The sequence below is a fragment of the Aythya marila genome, assembly GCF_965140915.1.
Source record: "Aythya marila genome assembly, chromosome: 2".
Taxonomy (NCBI): Eukaryota; Metazoa; Chordata; class Aves; order Anseriformes; family Anatidae; genus Aythya; species Aythya marila.
Genome location: NC_139043.1, coordinates 103,049,852 through 103,065,183, shown reverse-complemented (window position 1 = coordinate 103,065,183; position 15,332 = coordinate 103,049,852). Strand labels below are relative to the sequence as shown.

Here is a 15,332-nt window from a genome sequence, read left to right as displayed (position 1 = left end):
CAGTCTAAGTGTTCTAGGCATATGGACATTATCTCCAGAAAACGTTCTGCAAAAGAAGTCTCACTTGGTGAAACTCTTTTTACCACCTGACTGGTGTGCAGCACAAATACATCAACAGCATTATCTTAAAAATACCATGTGACACGACTGTTAAAAAGAAATGTGTTCCTTTTGCAGAAGGTAGGATAGTACATTGCAAAAAATTATGCAAATGACATCTGTCAAAAGTCAGACTACGTTTAAAAGTTAGCTAGATTTTAATAAGTACATTGAAAAGTTTTAAAAGTTTAAGAAAGGAAATAACAGAATATAATCCATATCTTGTAATAAACAGAAGATTCATCACCTTCTAAGACGGTGTCTCAAAATTATTTCTGTGACACATGAGGCATTTACCCCTGGATAAAAGGGTAATCTCACTTGACACAGAAAGTGTTACTGCTAACAAGTACTATACTAGTTCATAACACTGCCAGGCTTTATGGATATGGCTCAGGGTTTGAGTTAGAAGCAGAAATTCCTCACAGATCACAGCTATTAAGGCACACTGACAAGGAAAAGGTAAATGGGATAACAGTCCAAGAAGGGGGACTTACTCACTTTGACCTCGTTTCACGTTTCACTGCATGGGCGGGGGCATGTCTGGAGGGTGTCTTGAAATTATTTCCTTCTCAGTGACACACAAAAAAATAGGCTACTTTACACTCTACAACAACATGTTAAATACAAGGTATTGAAGGTATTGTTTGTTAGCAGGCAATCAGAAAAATCTTTATTCACAGTAATTTGTGTGAATATAATGGACAACATAGCAGCTTACAGCAATATTTGAATAGAAGTGGATATTGCAACGAAATCCATGAAGTTAAAGTCATTTAAAACTAAATTTGATCTGTTTCTATTTCAGTATGTAATACTGACCAAAATATTTTAGCTTACACAGTATTACATATATATATATATATATATATGTAAACACAACCATTTGTTCATAACTTTTTAAACAATAGGTTTGTTCTTTGAAAATATAATGCAATTTTTATTCTGGCTTTCTGTGTAATCCGGACTTTTCTTTCAAAGTCTCACTTTTCATCAGAGCAGCAAAGAAAACTCAATTTAGGATAGAAACTTAGGCATGCAGTACATATCAGATTAAACTGAAAACACATTTCTTCCCCATTTCCCACACTATAAACAACATGAATGCTTCAACACACACATGCACAAATTCCACAGTCGCCACCACAAAATAACAAAATAAGGGAAGGAAAGCAACCTCAGTTTCCCTGTCTTCTCATTGCTCAGGACCATGTGCTGCACTTTGCATTGACATGAGTGTGTGTACATGGGAAGCCAACCTCACCTGCTGGCCATTGCTCCTTCGAGGAAGGGAAGCACTGTAGTTTGAAGCCCTTCTGATGTGCTTCTCTACCCTCATATCCCTAACTATCAATTAAATAACAGGCAGAGAGTATAATGACTAAAAATTGAGATATCATCTGGAAGAGTATAATTCTGCTACAAGCAATAAACAGTAACCAGAATGAGATATTACCCTTTTGTTCATAGTCTCTAAAGGGAAGTCAGGGAATTGGTGTCATCTACTCTGCTCTGTATGCCACATTTGCCTACAATATTATTCAAAGAACTTACATTACAGTAATCACAGAACAAATCCACATTAACTATGAGATATGCTGAGGAAGGCTATAAACTAACCCTTGTCATATGTAAGGCCTAAGCAGGCAGAGCCATACAAGGTGTAAACAAAACAGCAAATCTAATTTCTCAGATATGACATAAGTAAAGGAACGTACACCTTCAAAGAGAAGAAACGTTTTCCAAGCTATTCCAATGATTACTAGCGCAACAACACATCATCAGTAGGGTAAAACTAACCTACTAAAACTAACCTAAGCACTGAGAGTGTCACACCAGGGTGAAATGCAACCAGCCACTGCTCCCCTGCTTCTGAGCACTATGCTAGGGCTCATTGAGTCCAGGCTCCGTGGATGCAGAGTATATCTACCTGCCTGGGAAACCTTGAGGAGAATAAAGTGGGGTCACCTGCGAGGCCTAGCCTGTCAGCACTTGACCTGAGGAGCTCAGGGAACCCTGATAAAGTCGGGGAGTACCTGGATGCTTAAGCACTTGCTTAGCTTCTTTGTGGGATGGGAGACCACAACAGTTGCACAGGCTGCTAGAGGTTTGTTTTGTTTTGTTTTGTTTGTTTGTTTATTTTTCAAAAAGTGGGAAAGGTGTCTAGTAGGGTTTTCCCCAAGTCCTTCCAATTGTACCACTGCACCCATTTCTCCCTGTCTTCCCAAATTCAAATTACGCAACGTCTGCCAAACACGGTGACCATCCAGACTGCACTGTTTCTTTTAAAATAACCTCTGCAGGATCAAACCCTGCCATCTCTCACAGCCCCTGGCCAAGGCAACACTCCCAAAATGATGTCAATGGGAGCTTTGTCCAAGAAAGGGCTGTAGGATTCAGATATATGTGAAGAAAGTTCGCGAAATTATGGAGCAAGCTATCAGGATAAGACTATATTTCAAACATATATTTATTCTTTTTACTAAATCACTGGAGAGTGTGGGGAGAGGTGGGGGATGCCACTATAGAAAACCATATGGTGTTTGGATTTCCAAGCCAGAATTGTGCATAATAAATATTTATAGAATCCAGTGGTATTCTCTTCTTTCTGTTTATTCTTTACATGTCACCCAGAGAAACTCTGGCCAAGCACCAATCAAATATCACAACAATTTACAAGCAACCCAAGGATGGGGGAAAGAGGAAAAACAAATCACCAGTAGGCTCATAATTAGCAACCTAGACCTGGAAGGAGGTGCTTGAGAAGTGTCTCTGATGTGTCTGGATTCCAGCGCTCACCACACATCATGAGTGGTTTAGGAAATTGAGTTCTCAGTCTCTGCAAGGGGTAGGGAAGATATACACAATGTTTTTGGCTAGACCGAGCAGGGGCATATGTGGAGCAGCTGCAAAAGCAGACATCCGTCTACATTCAGAGACCTACGTAGGAACAAAAAAGCATCTCTTGGCGATGACAGCTAGCTCGCTCCTGGCTTCTGCTGGGAATGTTCTGTCTCCTTACCTGTGGCATGTGGAACTGTTGTGTTTATTTTGCTTCAGGGAAAAGTGATGCAGGTTGTCCTTCTTATCGCTTTGTGACTGAAGAGTAACTGAAGGAGTTATTGAAATACACAGAAGATCTGCAATAAATAGCAATAGGAGCCAATCTATCCAGGGACTAGCCATGACATAGGGATGGATTCACTTCTGCTGTCTTTCCTTGACAGTCTTATTCCCTTCCCTGCTCCTACCTCCTTACCTTTTCTTTTTCTTGAGGTGATAGCTACCAGTCCCAACCTAACATTTTCTTCTTCAGAAATAGTAGGATTTAAAAAGAAAAAAAAAAAAAAAAAAAAAAAAAAAAAGAAGAAGAAGAAGAAGAAGCACACAAGTCAATACACAGACAGGAGCAGCTTTCAGTGCCGATCGCATTCAGCATCCCTTTAGCCAGAATCAGAAAAGCTATGTGTTGCATTTTCTAAATAAATATTGCTTCTGTACAAATGCTGCAGTCATGTCACATAAAAATTATGGAGAGCCAGAGTCAACTTCTGAATATCTAAGCATGTAATTTCAAATTAACAAGAAATTGTTGCATACCATCAAAATAACAATTGATTAAGGATCACTTTGAAGCAATCAGCCAAACAAATGTTATGCATTCAGTATAGAACACTTGTTTTTTAATACAGATAATTAGATTTTACTAAAAAATGACTGTTCAAATGTTCTTTTCTCTGTGTCATTGAAATAGCTATTTATTATGAGAAACATACTTATCAAATATTGCCAAGTGTAATAACCACACGTTATTCTTCAAATCCATATTTTTTTTCAAACAGTTTGTATTTACTTAACATATAATAACAGTTACTAAACCATTCTTAATTTTGTTTTGTGGAACCTTAATGTAAAGCATTATACAGGAGAGAGACACCACAGGGACAAATGTGAAAAGAGAATGGATGCGCTGTTAGCAGGTGAGTAGTCCATAGTTACATTAGAAATTACAGCTCAGAGAATAGTAATAAGAGGAAGAATGGAAGTATAGAAAACCTGCAGGACAATGAGTTTTAAGAAGTTTGTTTAAAGTTTTAAAATGATTAGGTCATTTCTAGTTCAATAAATACATTATAAAATAAGACATTTCTGTAATCACTACTGAATCTACGTGACAAGGCTGTAAGCTCCATGATCTGGTAGCTCAAATTAAAGAAATTTAGATTAAAAAAAAAGACGTTCTTTCCCTTTTAATTTTCTGCAGTGCAGAAGTGGCAGTTTCCTCAAACATAGCTGTCGCTCTTTCCAGCCTCCATGCTTTGAGTCTCACCACAGCCATAAGATGAGATGACACTATGGGCTGAGTTACAGCAGAAGGCTAGCTCAATGACTGACCTGATACTTTCTGCTTTGGAATTTTAACAGGCTTTGTGCATTCAGTTCTCTTATTTTCATTGCCAGAGTACCCAGGAAACAAGCACAGTGACTGTTAATTGTTCATAACTAACCACTAGTTAGTCATATTTGAATGAGCCATTTTCACTGGGTCCAACCTAGGCTGAAAAAAAAAAACAGCTTTAAGCCACTGAGATGAACAATGATTTCTGAAAAACGTTTTTAGTCATATATAGAGCAAAGTAGAGCAGAGCTTTCCACAGTTCATTTTCATGAACATTTGGGTGTCATCTAAACATGCACCAATGATGAACAGTGGCTTAAAAAAAAAAAAAAAAAAAAAAAAAAAAAAAAAAGCACAAAAAACCACAACACATCCTAATTATCCATAAATCTACTTGCTTTGGTTCTTCAGTATTCAAGCAAGCTTGAAGGCACAGTGTAAGATGACAGTTTGTATGATGTGCAGATGTTACACATACTCAACATTTTAAAGCATGTTTGTTGTAGGACAGCATAACACAGCATAACATTTTTAGTAACTCTCCAAATTTCTTCAAAAATTTCTGTAGAAATTGCAGTAGGAACTGCAGTCAAGATTGTATTGGACAAAGGTGATGGCTACTATACTTTGCTACAATCAGCTTATTTGTAATTTCTCAAAAAACAATCAATAGCAATCATTTAAATCTATCAAACCCAGATACACTCCATGTAATTGCAAAGCTCTTAACTCTAGTCATTTCCTGGACATAAAGCTACTTTACTCAAGCTCCAGCATTTTTAATTTCTCTAGCACTGAAAAGCAGCATGCTCAGCTCACAAGTAATGCTTACATAAAAGCCTATCCATCAGATCTCTTGGTATCTCTGTGCTGTTCAGGATATGAAGACAACAGAAATGTAAACACTATACTATTGCAGAATAAACATCATGTAACCACAAAGCAGTGATGACATAACCTTTATATTATCTAGGCTGAATTTTCCACAACGTAGAATGGGTCTCCACATCTCTTTCTGCCCCTCAATCCACTCTAAATTAGCTTGTTTAGAAGAACATTTTGTACGAATTTTTCAGTTTTTAAGCAAAGACATATTCCTCTTTAGGACATCACTTTCAATGGCTTTCCTTTTGTGTATCTTGCTTCCTCCTGGCATAAGAATATCCTTGCTCAAACAACACATTTAGATGCTGTGGACGTTTCAGAGCTGACTCAGGTGTGTCTAAGACAACAGCTTGCAGAGGACATGTTTTCAAATAGCAAAACGATGCTGCTGCTTCTTTTCTTAGTGTTGATACACAGAATATGAGAACAGGAGAATATGAGAATATGAGTACAGGATCAGACATAATAGATAGAGCCCACTTTCCGGTCTCTCTCATTGGCTATAAAGGGATGCCTACCAAGGAGAGTAAGACTAGGGAAAACATGTAACAATACATCCTCAGAAAAATCCCCAGATCTGCAGATCTGGGATTCCTACTTATGTGAATGAAAGTTAAGTGCACTGCATCCAAGTATTACATATACCAATGTGTCACACTTCATTTACTTAAGAAACCACTCCTTTAAGAAATTCTGATCTTAAGCAATCAAATACAATATACTAAGCACATGCTGCTACAAACCACTATACAGCAGACTTCGTATATATATTACTCATGGATCTGTTAGTCAACTTGCTACTGCTGATATACTCACATCACACTTGTGTCAAAAATACAATTAAGAAGATGAGTTGTTATTTAAAAACAAACAAACAAAACAAACAAAAACAAACACAAACTTTAATTGTTCCACCTCTTCAAAGAAGTTTGTTGTTGTTGTTTTCTTTTTTCTTCATCTCTGTAAAAGCTGAGATGAAAAATACTTTCTCTTCTATGATTATATCTAGCCAAGTACTTTCAAATTTTCACCACATCTTTGCTATGTGCTGCTTCAGTTAAAGTTAGTCCAGGCTGACAACCTCCCAAGGTGCAGAACTATCAGCTATTTCTTCCATTTAAACTGGAATGGAAATACTGGGATCTGCAGAGTAAACTTTTCTAAGTATTTGTCTCCTCTCAGGCAGGCTTCTCAGCCGCGCATTAAGATTTCTCTGTATTTCATGTGGTGCGTACATTGCACATGCACAGGTATTGTGAGTTCCCCTTGTTTTGAAACACATCATAGGTTGGAAATTGCTTTCTAATAAGCCACAAATAAAACTCCTAATAAGCTCTGCTTAAATAAATTGACTATCTTTTATTGAAAGTTTCAAACTGCAGACCCAAGATATCAATTCACTCTACTATTCCTAAAAATTGCTTTCCCCCTGACCTCCCCCCCATTCTGACTGAGAAAAGCAGCTAGCAGGTGCTAATTGTTAATCTTAAAAGAATAGGGCAATGAAAGAATTGACATTTTACCATAGTATCCTTCTGAAATGTATGATATGCTGATGCTCATAAAGAAATCAAATTGAAAAAAAAGCACAACTTATTACAAAGAACCCCTCGATGATATTAAACCTTGCACATGAGAATGTGTAATGTTCATTTAAGATTCGGCTTTGCTGAGTTGTTAAAAACACTCTACATCTAAAAAGACGACATCCAGTAAAGTGTCACAGTTAAGAAATTTCTGTCTGATGCTTTTTAGGGTATTGCATCACCTCAAATCATAAATGAACCACAACCCCTCCCATCATCCTGCAACAAAGTGGTATCATGGTTTTCCTTTCAATCAATTAAGACTCTGCCTTATGTTATCTATATGTGGGTTTAAAAGAAACCAGACATTAATTCTTACATTTATAGTAGTAGAGATATATTTTCTTTTGGTGATCTGATCAGTCTTAAAAGTTTTCTGACGGGTAGAAACCTGTGAAATGAAAATGCCCATGTTTCCTCAGATCATTTGTGCACAGCTACAAAACGGTAAATACTCCATAACCGTCTGGATTTTCAAGTTGTGTAAAAAACATATGGCAACAAAATGGGTAACTTTTTGGCTGTTTAAAAATGTTTGGCCAAAGTCTTTACAGGGATGACTGTACTGGTATTAAGAGATTTACAATAGAAATGAATTTGACCTCTACACATTATTTGGAGGAGGAAAAGTGCTTTTATTATTCTGTAATGTTTTAATTTTAAACTAACCAGAGCCTCTAAAGCTACAAAGCTACTCACAGTGCCAGTGAAAAGCTAAATTTCACAGAGACAGAGCTTTGTCAAATTGAAACATTATTTGCCCTCCTACATTCCCTTTGAAAAACTAAAATAATATGTACCAATGTTCGTAGTTATTTATGACTGTGAGAACAAAAAATATAACCTTTCTATGTAGTAACACGTCTACTATGTTAAAAGCAGCACTTCTTTTTTGACATATATAGTATTTCACATGGAAATCTAATAGCTGAACAAGTCAACCAGGCAGACCCTATGAATACTCATTTGGGGCCATAGCATAGATGCTTTCAAAATGGTCTTATAAAGAAAGAAAATTATAAATTATTAGGGCATTTGCATCTCTTTAGAAACTTCAAGCAGATGTACTTTCAGAGAGATGGGTGTCTCCTATGTCTCCTAAGTTTCCAAGTCACCTAAGACCTGGAAGCTATTTAGAGAGAGCCATAGTGCCAGATTTTTTGGGGGAAGATCAGAGAAAGGCAAGCATTAAATTTTATTATTATTATTATTATACAAATGATGTTAGATAGAATTCTTCTACAAACAGATGATACAGAAAAAGCTTTTCATGTACTGCTGCCAAGATACAATAATCTTAATTACAAGTAGGAGCTAGCATACTTAAATGTAAGCATCAGTCTTGTTTTTAACAGAAACTTAAGTTATGTTTTATTGTAACAAAAACTTTATGCATGGTAAATTTGAGGAAAAAAAAAAAAAAGAAGAAGAAAAAAGGCAGCTTGCCTTCTCTTTGTGAGAAAGTAAGCAAGAAAGTAGTTATTTTCTGTTTTATATGATTAATATAGCTATTTATTGGCTTCAGAAAGAACGTATCATCTTTAGAGTTTGCTGAGATGCCCTAGGCAGTATGCACAGTATGCACTCATGCAGCACAGAAAAGGGAAATCCCTTTTTGTCCAGTCAACAGAGATCCAAACACACTTGTGTACAGCTACAAGCTACTCTATTAAGGGAAAACAGCAAAACATTATTCAACTGTGGAACAGATCTTCTGATTACCATTTGTAGAAGAATAAATACGAGATTGAGCATTTCAACCTCAACACCAGATTACTCTTTACTGGGCTTGGCCTAGTTTAAGTTCCAAGAGAGACATATGTTTCTGGTATGATGACCTTGCGGTTAAGTTTGGCTGCAAGAAGTTCTTGCACTTGAGGAATGCTGAATTCTGAATTTTCCTCTGATGCTAAACAGCTCTCTGCCAGCTTTGGTCCTCTTTCAACTTCATTTACTTTTGTCAACTAATATGTCACAGGTTAGAAGTTTCATGGAAAAAATAATACGAGTGAGAGCAATATTTTCATTCATAAGTAAGACTTCTGCCCAAATAGCATGTCACCTTTTTTAATACTAACACACTATATAGTCGCCAGCAGAAAAATATAGTGAGCCAAGTTCATATGGTGAATAAGCTGCTTCAGATCACAGACTGGGAAAACAGAAGAGGACATAAAATGAGAAACTGAACATACATGTGCATGATACTGCATAACTTCCTCTCTAAATCTGAGGTCATAGATACATTTGATCAGCTAAAATAAATAATTCTGTAAACTTGCCCATGCACTTTTCCTTCCTTTTCTTTTTGCACTGTTAATGAAACAAATTTATGGCTTACCTTTCAAAACCAATCTGCCGTAATGTTTTCTCCCATGTTGAACCTATACAAAGAGGAGAAAAAACAAACACCCTCAGTAAAGAGCCTTTACTGTATTAACTCTCTTACTCTTCTGTTTTCCTTGTGCAGCTGGAATCTGTATAGTAAGGTGATTTTTCCACCCCAACAGAAGTACTTGTAAATAACATCTGTTTTCCCCAGAGTGAAGAAGTGTTAAGAGAGACTACCACCGGGTGACATAACTATGTGTGGGGGGGTGTCAGCCTATATAACTCCTTTACATTGCAAAGCAGCCGGCAACTGCTACAGTTCACTGCGATTCCAGGGGTGGTCTCCTCTCCTCAGAGCAGTGGGATCTGTACATGACTCCTGAAAGCGCTGAGCTGGCATCTCACATCACGCACTCTTCACATTTCAGCTTTTCGTTTTACTGTAGTGTTCGCCTGATTCTTGCTGAAAGCTTTACAACTCCTTCTGAAATCCAGCCCTTTTATTTTTTTAAGCAAAAACATGAAGATGTATTTCTGCTTTATTGTTTAACTCTTCATAGACATAAAAATGGCTGCAATGGACTTGCTCACTTTGTCTATATGATTGAGGACACATCCCCACAAACTGTTCCAATGGGCAGATCTGTTATAATTTCCTTCAGTATTTCTCATACACTTAATACAACTTTTACCCAGATTTTCTCAAAAACACACAAACATCCCAACCCCAGCCACAACCATTAGCTTATCTGTTTTAAGCTCCTGCTAATATTTTGTTTATTGCCAGGGCCATTATACATAAAGGCTACAAAGTGCATAAATACCTCAAGTCATACAGGTCTGCAAGGCAAATATACAGGAGGACATGAAACTGGGTCACAGTTTTCTCACTGCCTTTTTACACTCCTGTGGGACATCTAACAGACTCTATATAATGAAAGCAACTACAGTTCGTTTTGAATGTTTCATCATACTTAAACTGAAATGAGAGAACTGACAATAATTCTTGCTGCTGATGGAGCCACCTGAAGGGGAACATAAATTAAAAGTGGGATAAAATATTATCATTCAGAAAAAAAAAAAAAAAAAAAGCAACAACAACAACAAAACTCTGTATACTGTAGATGTCTCTCTTACCATCATTACCTTCTAATTCAGTTAAAGGCATCAGCTCAGAAAACAATGACCTTCTCTTTGTAGTATGATATTTATCTCTAATCTGCTATGTTAAATGTTTGAATAGGACCTAGTAGATACTCTCCATTTTTGAATCCAGGACACTTACTGCATATCTAGATAAGAATCTAAAGACTCAACTTTTAAGAAGTTTGGGGTTATTTGGTTTTTGGTTGCAGTGGTGTTTTTTTCTTTTCTTAATCCTATAATCGGAATTTTTTCTACTCAATTTATTAAACTTTCCAGGTTAGCCCACGAAGACTGCGATAAATCTTTAAAGTAACAATATATTTTTTCTATACAGTTTTACCTGGTATCTGTCTCAGTGGCAAATCACAAATAATGACTGAAGCAATAAACCCCAAAAGTTAATTTCCTTACAATTCTGTGTTGTTCAGGGCTCTCTTGCCCAGTTCCTAATTGGACAGCCAAAGATGACATTAATCTGGGCACACAGAAAATAAATTCCTTGTATTAATCTCTGTTTTTTAGAGGGAGGAAAAGAAATTACATTGAAGTATACACTCCTAAAAACAACCAAAGTTTGACATTTAACTTTAAACAAGAAGGATTTGGGTTGGCTAAGGGGGAGACTCACAGCTGGTTCCAAACTTGGTAAGGAAGAATCTTCACTATATGTTTCTGGAACTGCTTCTTCATTCACCTTCTCACTGATAGTCATTTCAAACTTCAGTCACAGGCACATTTTCAAAGAAAGGCTCTAAAAACCTTTACTAATGAAAATGCAGGGCAGTGGAGCTTTTCTTTTCAGGACTGTTATGTCTACAGCCAGTAATTAATGTAAAAACACTTTTATTTGTCCCCATTCAGTCCAAAGCAGGCAGGGATTTCAGGCCCATATCCAGCAGAGTACACAGAGATAAAACGCTTCAAAACTGAGGTGAAGAAAGCTCTACCTCCACGTTATGGGAAAAACAAAAACAAACAAACAAAAACAAACAAACAAAAAAACAAGTTCTATTCTGGAATAACCCGACAGTGTATGTGGTCTGGTCAGTACCAGGAGTTCCTATTGTGGCACGTGTATTTGCTTGAGGTGTGGCAAGACTTCTGCCTGCACAACTACTCAAATACAATACTTTTCACCATACTGTGCTCAAATTTTGTAAAAAGAAGTCATCTATAGATCTAAAGACGCCTTTAAAAGCAGGAGAGTAAACATTCCAACATCACACATTTATTTCAAATATGAAAAAAATATCACGTGCAGCACAATAAAACATCAACATTCCACTGAGAATAAATTCTTTGAGATAGATAAAGATCCACTACATTAACATGTCCTGTTATCCCGAATTCATCATTTTCTGCACACCCCTGGAGTATATGGGACATCATGTAGCACTGAGGTATCAAATCACTGCTAAAAAGTTGACTGTGCCACTCCACAGTAAGTGCAGAGCAGACATAAGCAATTCTCTATATAGTTTGTGCAATCCTACTGGCTCTGAAAAAATACTCAACAGTTTTTGAAGTTTGAAGATTTGAAGACTGTTGAAGAAAAGATATTTCAACAGTACTTCTTAAAGTACAGACTAGTACTGGCATCTTTAGTCAGTGTTTCTATTCTTTCCACTGTTTTGTATACTAGTTATATGAATTTTTCACCCCATGGTTGGCTACGCTTCAGCTGTATGATATATAGAGCGTTCTACAGCAGAGAGAGAGACAGAGAAAAAGAGAGAAAAATAGCAAAAGAGAAAAGGGAATTGGGTCTCCACTGGTTTGAAATCATCTTTTGGCTGCAGCTGGCTAGCAGAACGGTCTTTGAAATGCATGTGACTCCTCTGAAGCAAAGCCTGCCAAGAACACAACTAACATTTCATATTAAAAAAATATACATCTTTTTTATGGAGTCCTATTTTAAAATGTTTATGATCTAAACATTCTGTTTTAAGATTTGCCAATTTCATTCTCAATAGTATCAATTTCTACACTGTGCTAACAGCCAAAAGTAAATACCCTGAGGTAACAGCAGCACTAAGAAGAATAATGCTATTAAAAGTCTAGAAAACTTAGTACTTGATTTAAACCTTACCAAGCGCTTCCAAAACATTAAACAAGATTTAAGTCACGTAACTTTCATTAAAATCAAAACAGGAGTTTTTCATGAATTAAAGATTTGATCATGCTCCCAAAGAAATCAGTATGATTTTGGCTGTTCACTTCAGTCTTTCTCTTCTGGGACTGTGGAAAACATTCACCTGTCAACTTTCTGCATCTATCCGCAGCTACACTTTGGATCCTAAACTAATTTGGCTTCTCTTTTCTTTCTGTTTTTTACCACCATGTCAAAAATACCAAAACTGTTTATAGAAATACCTTAATTTGGTATCCGTGTAATTAAGCTTTTGTTCCAAATATTTGCTCCAGAGTGCCTGACCATTCCCATCTGTTCCAAAGATTCTGTTTCACATTAACAGCACTAGCTTTAAAATTCTTCAAAAAGATGAAGTATAATGTACTTCAGGAATTACTGTTCACATTTAATAGGAACAATGGTAAAATGCACATCATGTTCACATATGTACTCAATGAAATCCTAGCCTAAGAATGAGCATATAAGAACATGAGACTTAATAAGATAAAATGAAAAAGATCTTTGTGAAATGAAGAGTTGTCTTCTTTGACAAGTAGGCTTTCATTTACATGGTAGTTTCCATGTTTGGTTTGGTTTGGTTACAGCTACCTTATGAACTTCATGATAAGACTCATAATCCACTTCTAGGCTACTCACCTTTGCAAATCAGGAAGCTGGCCAGCTGCTGAAGTGCAATAGTAGGCTCAGAAAAAGCACAGAGTAATATATTATATAGTATATTATATAGACAGTAGTATATTATATAATCTGACAGTATAGCAGAGATCTGCAGCTCTTTGGGGCGAAGGCTGGCATGCACTGTAAATGCCTGCCTCCTATACCACCCCTATGAAGGTCCCTACAGGTCTGACCACATACAGTGATTAGCTGTTGCCCCACTATCTTTTCAATTCATCAGAGTGGTAGGTTTCTAATGCTGACAATAATAATTCTTGCATTCTTTTTGCACTGTGATCTGACATAAAGACCAGAAGTAAAATTACAACTTAATTGAACCAAAAAAAAAACAGTTTGACATTTTGCAATAAGCATTAAGTGAGCCTGTCAGAATTCAAGAAAACAATGAGAACAGTATGGAGAGCTTCAGTGATTGGAATAGATGAACAATACACACACACACACACACATATATACATATAAACGCATAGGTTTCTTGGAGCCTGACAACAATATCACAGAGGGTCACCCAGGCTCTCTGAAGGAACTACCATGGTACCAGACATAGCACAGTAACACTTAGCTCATGAGAGTTATATGCACGTGTGACCTATGTAACCCTGACACGTTAGAAACAGGTAGGCATTCTTGCAGCAGTAACTCCATTGGTCTTTTTTCTAATGCTGATGGAAGAGTTTCAGAGGAACTGCTGATTTTGTGCTGTTTAGACTATTCCTACCAATTGCAGAATTTTGACGTAAAGCCTGGGACACTTAATTGTGTTCTACAAACCAGAAAATACACACACAAACAAACAAAAAGCCCTTTGTATATCAAGACGACAAAACGACAAAGAATGCTCCAGAAATAGAAAGATATACTTTGTGCAAAGCCTTCTGTTGCAGTTGCCACTCAACTCTTTCTCAAACAACTTAGCAGAGAACAGCACACAAGTCCACAGAGGATAGCCCATCTGGACTAGTTAGGGACCCGAGTATCTGAACCCACACCTAAAATGTCTCAACAAACTGGAAGAGCAGACTGGTTTGTCCTGCTAGAGCTTCAATTTCACTAGAGATGCATGTACCATTTAAACCATCTGAAGTTTCACAATTTCCTTTCAGTGGACTGGGCAGTGCTGCTCTGCTGTATTTTCTCCTTCATCACCTTAGTACTTTCTGACTTATTACTAACCAGTATTGCTAAGTAGCTGCAATGCACACAACTGCAACTGATAAAAACTGCCGTTGGGAACATGAAGTTTTTAGCAACTTCATATTAAGCATTTTTGCAGTCACTAACTCCAAATTGTCAAACTTCTATCTTCTCTCAAACAGAAATGTTTTAGATTACGTCTTCTCAAATATCCAATTTTTTATAATTATTATTCTTTTTAATCAATACAGAACCACTGGTTTTATGAAACAGCCTGGCAGTTTTGAGTACATAAATGAATATGGCAGAAGAAAGAACTTTTTATTAGTTTCTCCATAGCACCGTAGGTATATTATGTACTTACTTACACAATGGCTAGCTATATACACTGTGCCTCTTACGAAATTGATCATTTATCTCCTGAATTGGTATCAGACAATGCTACCCTAACACTTAGCAATTCTCTGTACATTTTAAGAAACAAACCTCTACTATACTTCCTTTTCCTTTGATTGAAACTACCTTGGCTGCATCTTGCACCTATCATTCTGGTGCCCATCACAGTGTATAATTTGTGATAATAATATGAGATTCTTTTAAAGTGAAAGTTCTTAATAAGGGCTGTTACTATTCCACTGTGTCCATGCTGGTGTTTTAATTGAGATCAGGAGAGCATTTCTTGAGCAAATCCCCTGCTTAGCATACTCTGGTTTGCATGACAGGATTCCTTTCACATGACACTAAAGGACACCCCAAGGACACAACTTCTGTTTTTCAATGCTTACTGGGCACATGACCAGACCAGAGCTAATCCACTGCAAACCCCATTCAAAACACGTACCGTGGGGTGGTCAGGGATGCTGACCTAACTGCTTCACTCCTACCACACTAGTGCTGCTTGCTAGATGGGGCTCACACCACT

At 37.0% G+C, this 15,332-nt stretch overlaps 1 protein-coding gene across 1 annotated transcript in view; it reads right to left on the bottom strand.

Annotated features, from left to right (window-relative positions):
• Positions 1-15,332, bottom strand: part of PIEZO2 (piezo type mechanosensitive ion channel component 2) — a 311,014-nt gene that overhangs the window by 155,660 nt on the left and 140,022 nt on the right. The window contains exon 4 of the mRNA XM_082754254.1: positions 9,311-9,353. Within this exon, the coding sequence (XP_082610380.1) occupies positions 9,311-9,353 (43 nt within the window). The remainder of the gene's footprint in view (positions 1-9,310; positions 9,354-15,332) is intronic.